General features: G+C 45.9%; 1 protein-coding gene across 1 annotated transcript in view; it reads right to left on the bottom strand.

Annotated features, from left to right (window-relative positions):
* The window catches only part of SPAG6 (sperm associated antigen 6), a 37,424-nt gene extending 26,146 nt beyond the window's left edge, over positions 1–11,278 (bottom strand). The window contains exons 1-2 of the mRNA XM_040593573.1: positions 11,207–11,278; positions 11,032–11,127 (exon numbers count right to left, since the gene is read on the bottom strand). Of these exons, the coding sequence (XP_040449507.1) occupies positions 11,032–11,127; positions 11,207–11,231 (121 nt within the window). The 5' untranslated portion in view covers positions 11,232–11,278. The remainder of the gene's footprint in view (positions 1–11,031; positions 11,128–11,206) is intronic.
* Between the last annotated feature and the right edge of the window lie 1,497 nt (positions 11,279–12,775).

The following is a 12,775-nucleotide window of genomic DNA, read 5'->3' as shown; positions in this document are numbered from 1 at the left end:
GCCTAAGAAAGTCCTTAAATGGATAAACATCTGGCTAAAACCAGGAAGTGGGAGGAGTAAACTTTCCATTCTTGCAATACAAGGAAGAAGGTCACAGTGCAGTTCTGCAGTGCCATTCAGTAATCATCCATGATCTGAAACAGCATGAACAGTGAGGCAACTCAAAGTTAGCCAAGGTAGTACCTGTGAGGGAAACTATAAGAAACTAGAGGCTGAATTACTGTGTAACAAAACAACAAATGAAATGGAGCATATACAGGGAAACCAATCCCAACCTCACACATACAGTGATGGACCCCAAACAGGTCACTACCACCCAGGAGAAATATCTGTTAGAGCTGACAGTTGTGTGGAAATACCAGCTCACTGCTCAGCGGCAGAGAAGAAACTCTACCTACAGAGGTATACAGAGCACTCAGGTTTATTTGGAAAGGAACAGAGCACAAAGCAGAGACCATCATTATGCTATTGTATAAATCCATCCCACATTTAATACCCTCCCCTAGAGCAGAACTGAAAAAGGTTCAGTGAAAGGCAACAAGGATGATCAAAGATGACCAATCTGTAGGAAGAGCTTCGACATACAGAGAACTTCTATTTAATAAGACTGTCCAATAGGGATAGGAGATCCACATGGTTACATAAAAAAAATACTATTTGTAAGGTCTGAGAAGGAAAAATTACTTGTCTTGTGATTCTTCAAAAGTGCTGTCCCCTGTACCAGCCAGCTGCATGAATTAATACTTCTGAGCTTTATACCTCAGCCAGAAAGCAATGCCCTCTGAAGATGCAGATGTGCTACAACTGAACACCAACCACTCAGAGCTACAGTCAGAAATCTCCTTATCAGCTGTCTCCGTTCTTTACACTACTTTTTTTTTACTAACGAAGATAAAGATTTAGCTGGGTGAATGTGGAAGAAAGCAAGACCTCCTTCTCAAGGGCTCGTGTGGTTGTAAGCACTAAACGAATGTCTTTTGGTGCAACAGTCCCACAACAGTGGGATCACTGCCTAATGGCAGATGACACTCAGGTGTTGAACTAGCACACCATGACAACAAAAAGCTGAGGGCCTTAAAGCAAGGAACAGCCCACAGGGATGGAGCCAAGTTACACCCATAGCATACTTCTGTATAGAAGGGCACTCTGAAAAGAAAAAAATTTGAACAGCAGTGTAATTCTCACAGAGAACATTTATTTTAAATTAAAACCAAATTGCTCCCAGCAAGAAGAAAATAGCCTAATAACCTACACATGGGTCTGAAGGGGGGGGGGGAAGGCAGGATGTAAAACTAACCATGGAGGCCATGCTGACCACTAATGAATTTGTTCTGAGACTGTCAATACTCCAGACAGAAGCTGTACTGTCATAAGAGGTACGGCCTCCCAGGATGTTCACAAGTCAAAACAAAACAGGTCTCGGGGGGGCACACAGTAAAGGGAGAAAAGTGAAATGAAACTGTGATGTCTAACAGCAGTACAGAAGCACGAAAAATGGCTCTGTAATATGCATTAACTGAACATGCACATATAGAACCTATGGAAATAGGTCTGTAGTAAAGCTGGGGCCTGCTCACACTTCTGTCAAAGCCAGTGGGAGCTGAAGGAGGCCTCCTGTGTACAAACAGATAAAAGCTAGATTCTCCAGTACTGTAAGATCAACGCAAATTCATTTAGCACTTGGCAGAAATCACTACCTTCAGAATGTGGTCATCATATTGACATCATATCACAAACTCTCCCAAATAGCAGGTATGGTCTCACTAGCAAGTTATGCTTCGTATCAAAGTGCACTAAGTACTTTATATGACAAATTAAAAACAAACTAACATGTGAGTTGGAGCCAACCCCATATGTCATGTACAGTGACCTATCTTCTAGTAAGTCACCTGCACCCTCTACGGTGCATTTTCTCATCCTTCCCTCTAACATCAGTTGCATGGTCAAAAGCTGCTGAAATTCCTAAGGGGTCCTTCAAGCTATTCTGACTACTTACACTGAAGGTATTTTAGCAAAGCAGGAACAGTTACAGTAACATGCTTGTATTTAGCGTACAGATATTACACTGGAGCCCTGAACTTGAGATAATATGAAAACAAGATTATTTTATAAAGGGTAGAGTTAGTTTTATTAGTTTTACTGATATTAAAGAGACTGTTAGAAGTGGTTGAGGAAGCGGAAAAGGAACACTTCAGTGTGCAGTGTCCTGACCCTAGAAAAGCCAAGAGCCTGATGGGTGGGACATTCAACCACGATGTCCCAGACAGTTCAGTTCTGGTGATGGTCTCCAAATCTAATGAAATTTACATCAACTACAATCACTTTACCCAGGAGGAACCCACAAGTTAGATCCAAACCACAGGACGTGTTTCTGGCCTGCATGACATACCTAGACACCGCAAAACATAAAACCACATTTAAGGAAGTTTACCTATACCTATGCTTTGAGTTGTCCCAAATACAAGATTTATAGCATTTGTATTTTCAAGATTAGCTGATATAGATTTCACTTTTAGAATAGGCTAAAAAGCCTTGAGCCTGAAAATGCTTCCAAGCAGCATGCCTCCCTATGGCCAATACCATTAATTTCATGGTAGTATAAACCATGGAAAGTGTGGTGATGATATTTAAGTGTCAGCACAAAATATTCTACTGCAAATTATTTTAGCTGATGAAACTGAAGGCAAGGAAAGAGATGAAAAGTGAAATGGGAGTTACTGTTTGAAGAAAGGACACAAGCTGCTACAACAGGGTTGAAAAAAAAACCAACAGTGAATGAATGGAAAAGGTTTAGAAATAATAGAAACTGTGCTGATCCTCAAGGAGACTGTATTTTCCCCGAAGTGATGTCTGAGTGTGAGAAAAGAAGTGAACAAATAATTATCATGACAAGAGCTTTGAAGGAACAAGAAAAAGAAAAATCAATTCTTGTTGCTGTACAAGCCTTATATTGACATCAAATTAACTGAGAATTTAGAGAAGTGTATAGGCTTAGATTATGTCTGCGCATTGAACAATTAAAATCTTGTACCTCTACTTCCCACCTTCTCTAAAACCATTTTCTTTCCCTGCATCAAGATGTTATCCATCATCTCTAACTAATCTGCAAGACCAACTGCTTGAGGAGTTTTCACCATTGCCATGATTTTTACATCTTCAGCAAACCAAGTATTTCTTTCTTTACAGCACTTAAAAAAAATAAACAATTAATTCTGAGAGTGATGGTTACATAGAGATTATATGGTCTCCACTAAAACACCTATAGGAAAACCAAGATGTCCACCTTTCCTTCTGTAACTTCTGACGACAGTGCTGGAAATGAGATGCCTGATACAGGAGGAGGGTTTCCTCTCCTGGGCCCAGCCCAGCTTTCTTCTAGAGACAGCTGTATTTGGCAGGCTCCTCTATTTGATCTCTTCCTTCCTTGCTTTTGACTACCCTGTCTACAGCAAAGTCTACCTCTCTTCTCCAAAGAGGTCCAAGCCAGAATTCCTATCAGCATTTTTAACTAAATTTAAATGTATTTAACATTATCTTACAGCAAGAAAATAGGTAAGAACCTTTCAACAACTTCCTTTTTCCTCTACTATTCACTCATGTGAACAGGGACATACAGAGCCAGGAGTAGCAGTGTCTTGCCCCTGAAAACTTTAGGAGAACCCTTTGGTCTTCTTCTAAATAAGTCTGTTGTGACAGAAGTAGGAAATTCATTAGCTCTAATTCAAAGGCAGCAACACAGAAAGTAAACTACAAAATAAGGCGTTCAGACCATTGGACTAGATTTGTTTTGGAAGAGTTCCCACCAGCAACTCAGAGTAACAAAGAATTACTGCCAAATAATCTCTCTTGCATCATGGAACCTTGACTGAACTTGGGCAAGAAACGATTCCCCTTTCTATCCTCAGTTTCCCACTCAGATTTGTTTCAAAGAATAACACACTTTAGAAGCTGAATCACCCTTAACACACACTTCTCAAGTGGAGCTGTTGTGCACAGGCCTGATGTACTTTCTTTTAGGAAGCAAGTGCTGACTGCTGCCTATCTGGGGGGAAAAAAACAAAACAACAACAACAAAAAAAACCAACAAAAAAACCCAACAACAAAACCACTCAGGGCAGCAGCAGGTTCCAAGTTTTTTCATTCCAAGTTTTTGTAGCCAAACAAATGGGTCACTATTCTGGAGACAGCAATCTTCATTTGGTCATTTTGATTTCTGGGAGAAAACTACCTGGAACACAGGATCCTCTACCCTCCTCCCACCCCTGCAAAACCCTTGTCAAACCTGACTAGTCAAGCCAGAGAAACACCACTGTACATTTGAAATTCTCTCCATTTCTGCACCTGAAGATAACCACTCATATCCTATTTTCCTTCCTTAAAAATAAAATTTATTTCCTTTTTAAAACGTAAATGTGGAAAAAAAGTCATTCTACGCTAATGCTGTCTCTGAACACACCCTTATCTTGAAAATGTCCTTCTAATTTATGCTTTGCATCAAATATAATGTTGTCTTCTCATTTTTGTGTGCTACCTGTTAGGCTAAGAACATTCACTGAGCTAACATTAGCACTCAAACATTCATCATATTACCTTGACTTTTCAGGACTCCTGATGTCAAATTCAGCTGATTTAACAAGGAAATGTAACAGAAATTTGTTTCTGTCTCACCACAACTACTTATCTTCAACTACCCTTTCCTAGAAGCAGCAAAGCAGCGAGTTTTAAGTAGGAGACTTAAATTTCCCAGAAGAATAGTGACACTTGTCTTAACACTGCCTCTTCCAGAGACAACATGGTACACAAGCTTGACACACTCCAAGAAAGGACTCCTCACTGCAATGGTTCCATGTATAACACAACTACAATCCTTTAAATATCAGGGGGAACCCAAATACAGTTTAGTAACAGAGACTCTGGGTAATCAAATAATTTGTACAGCAATGGTGTATGACATAATGCAGATTCAGTTTGACAGTGAGACTGGAGATTTCTGAAGGATCAAGGAGCTAAGTTTCTCCTGAAAAGCTGATCTGGCTGATCATTTCCCAGACCCTGTTTTTGCATTAATGGAACAGAACTAATCCTGATCCAAGAGGGCTGAGTTTCTGAAAATGCCCATCACAAGGCTAGTTAGTGACCGCCACACAATCCTTTACAGACACACCAAAACCAAGGCAGTCACAAAAAGCTGCTTCTTTTTAATGGCCACTTGTTCAGATGAGACTGAAATTCCTAACCAATTCTGGCTTTGAAATTTTACTTGCAAATCTCCTCCAAACAGGCCAGGAGGAATCCTGGAGCAATTGAGCTTTTAGCTAATTTGAGCTACAAAAAAAAGAAGCCAGTGCTCCAGTTCCAGCTGCATTTACTTTCTCCTTCTCTGCCATCTCTCTGGTACTTTTCTTAATACATAGCCTCCTCCTTCCCTTCATCAGGCACCATCACCGCCATCATCAAGCCTTGGGGAAAGCCACTCTCTTCACTTGATCTACTACAGCTCCAAAGATAAGCTTTTGCCTTTCATGCCACATTGCATACTTCTCTTCCACTTCTCCTCCCACTAAAGCTCAACAAAGCTTTAAACTCAAAAATAATTTAAACCAAAAAAATGTGCATCCTTCACAAGGAATGGTGCATAAACCCAAATACAGAAACTGGCTATATGGGGGCACTGGAGTCTGTCCATGCACATCTACTTGCAAGGTCCAGATAGCGCAAGAATGCAGATGCTTTAAGGGAGCAGCTCTTCCTGCACAGCTGACTTGGCAGCCATGCTCCCTACACACCCTGTGCTTCCAGCAGGCTTTTTACAAAGCACCCTGCTATCAGAGCACATTCTTTAGTATTATTTTAAATGTGGAACTGCATCCTGAAATCCCTTCCAAGAGTCAGATTCTCCTTACACAGGGCCAAGTGTCCAACTGCCACATTCAAAACAGGTACATTTAAAATACATAAACTAGAAAGAGAAGTGGAGAAAAGCATAAGCAAAAAGCCTCAGTATAATTGGATGAGGGAAAAACATTTGAACAGCCTTTTCTCAAAAATGAAGACTTCTAAAACCACCCCAAAGATCTGGAAGTACAACTTTTAGAACCTGTCACCAGTGGAATAGCTCTGGACCTGGGAAGGGACCAGCACTCATGACATCATCCTTTACCAGCATAAACAGACTATGAAGTAGGGGGAAATCTGCCATGCCACAAGGGTCTGTGACAGAGCCCTAGTCTGACACAGACAAGCCCTGCCCACAAACTGAGCCTCTTGCCAACATGGATTGTGAGGAACAGATACAGAAGATGCCAACAGGTAAAAGAGGAGGAGAGGATATGGTCCTGGAGTACAGCTTGTATAACTGGAAACGTGAACTGAGATCAGGGTTGTGGGCTGATGGAGTGGGAGGGCAGTTGGAAAAGATTCACTGGGAAAGGGGTCTTCTTTTACACTGACATTTTGGAACTTTCTTGGAACCCTGCAGCCTGGCCAGCAAGTAGGTATGGATAACTGGCTAGCTGAAAAAGGTCTCATAGACATAGTCCAGCTGGCTGGACAAAAATGCACATCGCTCTCAGCTTATCTGAAGTAAAGCAAAAGTTACACAATAACAGCAAGATTGCGGTGGGAAAAGAATGTTGCAGGTGGGAACAGGTAACTACAGAAGAGAAACTAGGAGCGGGCTTGGTATTTAGGCAACTAACCAATAATGAGCTTAACTTTTGTAATATGTATGAGCTAATTATAACAAGGCATAAAAGGTGACTGTAAGGTTCAATAAAGGAAGTCTGCTGATCACTCATATTGAGTGACTGTGTCTTCCCTCCGTCGCAACAAGTAGGTAAGGCAGACAAACAGAAGTTGAATTTATCTGCCCAAGATGACAAAAATACCCCAGCAGCAATGAGAAGGGAACCCAGGTGTGCAGGGTCACAGCACAGAGAGTGCCCATGGAATCACACAAGCTGCTAGACCACACAGCTTCAAATTTCTTTTTCCAGACTCCAGACTCAGCTTTCCCTATGAGTTCCACAGCCATTATGCTTAATAATATGATGAGTCCCAAGAAAGCGGTTAAAGACCTGATCTTGTAATAGCTTTAAAGTCAAAGGCTAAGTTGCAAGACTAAACTGTTTCTTAATCCCAATGATATCCTTAAATACCTTACAAATTAAAAAAAGCAGTGAACCCATCACCACAAGCTCTAATGCAAATAAATAAAAATTTAATTGATACTGTAAGAATACAAAAATGAATATTCAGAAGCAACTACAGTCTTATTCTGATACATTTATTAATGCTGAATTGTAAATGCCTTTAAGAAAATAAATTTTAAAACCGCACCATTTCAAAAGGACTATTTATTTACAGAGTGCTACACTTCACAAGGCAGATGAAGAAAGAAGAATTAGGCCCTCAGCGACTACGGCTCATAGAAACATACTGGAAACAGTTCAGATTTTCTCCTAAATTTTCTAAAAGACAGAAAGCTGCCTAAATCTCAGCGCAAGAAAGAAAGAAAGAGCTCAAGTTCATCTGCCATTATAACTGAAAATAGTCTGTAGGATTTAAAATTTTGGAAGGATGAGGGGGTGTGGAGCTCACTAATGCATTCCAGGACCAAACTTCATGAGCTGTAGCTGCCAAATGAATAGATTTATTTTAAGGAATATGTTTAAAGCCGTTACTATCAAAGCAGCTTCTCCCATTACTCAGCAGTCCTCCAGAAACAGGATTTGATAAATTAATTTTCTGGCACTGTTCCAAGTATATATTTGCTAAACAAAAAATGTTTAGGAGTTTTGAGGAGATTTTTTTTTTCCAAGTATCCCTTAATTAAACATTCAAACGACAAATCCTGCAGTTATTATTCATGGTCGTATTTATTCGTAAGGAACAACCTTATCAAAGCCAGCCACAGAGTCAGGGAACACACAGGAATGAGTTCTGACAAAGAGATTTCTCTCATCATTCCTTGTATTTCCCTGCCACCAGAAAGCTGTTGAGCTCCCAGGCACTAAATCCCCAAGACATTCCTGACCACAAGAAAGCCAGTGCTGTGTAAGTGTGTCAAAGTAAATAGGCCAGATTCTAGTTCCCTGGTTAAAGCCACTTTTGCAATTTCTGCTCAGAGGGAAAGGCAGCTCCAGAACTTGATGACATACAGAAGCCTTGTAAGAGAAATGCTCTGGGAAAAGGTGGGATTCCTGTTGGCCCTCTCTGGCCCTCCTTCCAGTTTGCCAGTTCCCACCAGTTTTCCTTACAGGTCATACACAGGTCATACACAGGAGTCTCCACAATAATGGTACCTTAAGGTTTCTCAACAGTCAAACCAGCATAAAAAACTCTTACCTCTGCTCCTGGCCACTTCTTCCCTCCATGCTGCAGTCTGCCATCTCCTAATTTGCAACAGTACCACTGCTTGTACCTGGCTTAATTCCACAGAAGCAGGGCTTATAGCATAGTAAAGAAGTATTTTTTAAACACACTTCCATCTTTCATGACATTAGCATGGTATCCAAAGACACCTCCACAAAGAACAAGGTCTCAAACCAGTATTTATTTTTCCTATAACATACTAAGCGTTTATCAAAAGGACTTCTAAAAACAGGACCAAACACTTTATTCCTTGAGCACCGATCTTTCACTGCTGCCGGTCTAAATTTCAGATATTCCAGGAATATAAACTGAGGCAAATAATAGAAGAGTATGCTACAGTACATTTTAAGGGCTCCATTTTGTTCAAATTCAAGTCACGGTAATCTTGCCTTCTGCTTCAGCCATAAAAAGACTAAACCCTGACAACCTTTGAGATCCAAGCAAAAAACCCTGCAAGGTGCCCCTGACTCCTAAAGCTAATGGAAAATGACAGCAGGCAAAGACTTCCCACATCTTCTTAAAACAGTGATTTCCCTAAGGGATAGCTAACTTTCTTTACCAGAACAAGAAACGAGCCCCCAATCCTTTTATATATGGATTTATACAGAGATACATGTATAGACAGACACCCTTCTTTCCCAAATCACTGCTCCAGAGACCACTAGATCAACACCATAAAAGGAATGGCAGTTATCTGCTAGACAGATATGCCTCAAAATATTTGTGTAAGTGCTTTAAAAAAGGACCAAATCACATTTTTTGATGGGAGGTTTTAAAAACCACGTAATCACATTTCATTTAGGAAGAGGTTTTAAAACCTGTATCTAGCACATCCAGAAAAAGGTCAAAACTAACAGCTAACATTTTAATCCATCAGTTTTAAAGACACAAGTTAGGGAAGACGGTAAAACATTTGTGGGCCTCAGCCACTCAAATTGTAATAAGAAATACCTTATTTGCAGACATCCCCCTCTCTTCTAGCATCTGAAAAACTAAAGCCTATGGAAAAGCAGCTCAGTACCAGAATAAGCCAAGAAGGCTGATAACCTACACAAATGCACATTTCCACATTACTGCCCCAGAGCCTCATGCTTGTAAAATTAACCTTCAGATCAACACCTGGTGTGAGCAGAAGACAAGTTGCAGACCTGTGAATCGATTATTTCTTCTGCACAAGCAACAAATCAGTTCTGAAGTAAAGCTACCAACCAGATTACATCAAAAAAATATTTTAAGAAGTACAATTTAACTAAAAGTTAGTTGGGCACTTTGTTTGCTTTCTTGAGATAGAAACTGTCTACATTTTAAAAAACACTAAACAGTAAGAAGCCTACCTAAATGGGATCTCTTTGTGAGCAACTAAAACCAGAACTATAAATGGACACAGAGGGATCTCTTCTTACAAATAAGACATAAGTTATTCCTATGGCCAAGATGTCCATTTGGTAAACAGTTCATTTGTATGAACTGAAGCAGTGGCATTAACTCACTGAGAGATAAAAAAAAACTTACCAAGAGGCACAGCAAGGTAATACAAAAGGCCTGGTGTCAGCAGGTCACTCCCATAAGCAAAGCAAATGTTTCTTTAACAAGAGTTTAAGTGACAGACTTTTCAATAAAACCCTTTTCATAAACAGATACAAATACAGAAAACTGGCAGTAATTACATGATTGTTTTTCCTTTTTTGTTTGTTTGTTTACTTGATCCCATCATATCTCAAAAAAGACCAACCACTTTACTAGCTTTGGGAAACAAGTATTTAAAACAAAACCAAGACAAACCAAAACCTAATCAATTCACAAATACCATATGGTAAACCAACTACTGATTTATAGCACTTCTTCAAACTGTCTTTCAGGTAATCAATTACTGAGCACTTCTTTTTCCTCTGTTAAGCTCAGGAACTTTGGCCAAGCAAAGTGGGTCTGCCAGATGCCAGCAGCACAACAGCTGGTAGAAGTGCTCCCGCAGCTCCTGTTTCTAAAAACGCTCAATTTGGTTCACGACATCCCACGACAGCAATATAACAAAAGCGAATACCTCCTAAACTGCACAAATCTGCTGGTGGAAAGCATCGAAGAATTTAGGAACAACCTGTAAAGCTAGCACAAAACCAGTTACTTCTAAAGTAGGCTTTCCTTGGCAAGTCAGCGCTGGCTTCAGGGGGAATTCCGTTTTCTGTACTTTATATAAAGCTCTGTCAGAAGCATGAGGGAGTAAATGAAGAAGCGGGTTATACTGAGAAATTTTCCCTGAAATAAAAATAAGTTATGAGATCACAGCCAGAGGCATCTGCCTCAAAACAAACACAGAAATAACCCTGCACACAGGCGGGGCAGCCCGCACGCAGCTGACGAGCATAATTAACTTTCCCACCGCGCCGCAGGAGATCGGCCAGGCCGGCCCCGCACCGCGGGCCGGGAGACCGGGCCAGATCCCGCGGGGGAGAAAAGTCCTTGGAATTAAGCGGCCAAGCGGGGCGGAGGGGGGGGTGGGGGGGTGGGGGGGGGGCGGGCAGAGAAGCTCCCTGGCAGCCCGGCGCTCCCGGGACGGCGCGGCCCGGCCACCGCCGCGCTCCCCCGCGGCCCCCGACCCCCGCCGCGCTCCCCCTTCCCCGCCGCCGGGTCCCCCGTGGCGAAAGGGCGGCGAGCGCGTACCTGCGTTTTGGAGGGTCTCGATGTTCTGCGGCCGGGAGGCGAGCTCGGCCACCGCTTGCGCGAACTGCGTCCGGGCGCGCTGGTACTGCTCGAAAACTGTGGGCGGCAGCGCCGGGGCACCGGGTCAGCGGCCGCCCCGCCGGCCCCGGCCCCGGCCGCCGCCGCCCCGGCCTACCTTGCAGGACCTGCCGCTGGCTCATGGCGGCGGCGCAGCGGGCTGCGCGCCCGCGCAGGGCCGCACTGTGTGTACCCGTCGCCCTGGCAACCAGGCGGAAGCCGCGCCGCGGGGGGGGCGGGGCCGCGCCGCTGCCGCCTGTGACGTCACGCGCCCTCCCGCCGCGCACCGCCCCGCGCTGCCCCCGGCCCAGCTCGGCCCCCGGCCACGCTCCGCGCCGCTCTGCGGCCCCCGGCCCCGCACCGACCGGCGGTGCGTGCCAGCGGGCACGAGATGCAGCCTGGACGGGCTGCACCCGGATGGCGGCATGTCGTACACGTCTGTTAAACATATAGGTGCTGGGCGCAGGTGTGGCGCAGGCACCTATAGAGATGCGCGGGACGTACCGACCCGTAGCTCTGGGGGGAGAGGGCTCACGGCCCCGTACCGCGCCTATGGCACAGGCACACGCAGCGGCGCGGGGTCGTGCCTGTGGGTGCACACGGACACCCGAGTTACAAAGGAGCGTACACTGGCGGCTGCGCGCGCTGCCGTCCATGCCAGGGAGTTGCTGCGCCCGGCCGCGCCGGGGTGGGGGGGCGGCTGCGGGACGGGGCCGGGCTCTGCGCGGGGGCTCGCCCGAGCCGCACCCGGGGCTCGTCCCTCGCGGCCGCCACTGCCGTCCCTCCGCGTCCCGCGCAGCGCGGGGGCGGGGGCGGGCGGGCCGGAGCCTGCCCGGCCCCGCATTTGGGAGCGGCGACACAGCCGCGCCGGTGCGCCTCGGCGGGACGGGTCCCTACGGGGCTGGCCGGTGGCTTCGCGGGGCGGGCGAGGCTCCCCGCTGACCCGGCCGCCCCGCCCGCGCAGGCAGCCGCTCCTCGGGCCCCGGCGCGGAGCGGGCGGGAGGCGCGGTGCTCCGCTGCAGCGGAGATTCCTTGTCCCGCCGCGCTGCTGCGCGACTCGCCGAGGGAGAGTGAGAGCCGCGCCCCGGCTGAGTCCCACGCATCGCCCGGCCGCTCCTCCGGGGTCCCCCCGCCCGGCTCTCGCTCCTCCTCCCCTCCCTGGGTGGGGGAGAAATAAAAAGGGAGAAAAAAGAAAAATCAGGGCAGCCTCAGCGCTCCCAGAGCTGCCCCCACCGCACCCCGCCGCGCCTTTATTCTTCGGGGAGGGGGGCTCCTTTGATTTTAGTTTTTTTTCTTTTTTTTTTTCCTCCCCTTTCTTTCCTTCTTGCCACCACTGCGGTTTCTCCTCGGGATCTCCGCGATTGCCTCACACCGCCGCGCCGGCCCACGCCGGGGTTTTTCGCGCCGCACGGGGAACGAACTCACCCCGTGCAGGGCCACGGAGCCCCCGCACACCCGGGGCGCGGAGCGCGCGGGCGCCTCGGCGGTGCGGCCAGCGCGGGCGCGCAGGAGCGAGCCCGTGGGCTACGGCCACCGTGTCCGCCGGGAGCCACGCGGGTCGTGCCGCGGGGGGAGCGCCATCCCTGCAGGAAGGGACGGCTCTGCCGGATCCGTGCACCCGCACGGTCCACGATAAGCCCGAGCGCAGCCACCCGCGCAGCGCCAGGAGCTGCCAGCACCGCGCGGC

This window comes from Falco naumanni, chromosome 4 (genome assembly GCF_017639655.2).
Source record: "Falco naumanni isolate bFalNau1 chromosome 4, bFalNau1.pat, whole genome shotgun sequence".
Taxonomy (NCBI): domain Eukaryota; kingdom Metazoa; phylum Chordata; class Aves; order Falconiformes; family Falconidae; genus Falco; species Falco naumanni.
Note: the sequence above shows the minus strand (reverse complement) of the source record. Positions and strands in the feature narration are given on the sequence as shown.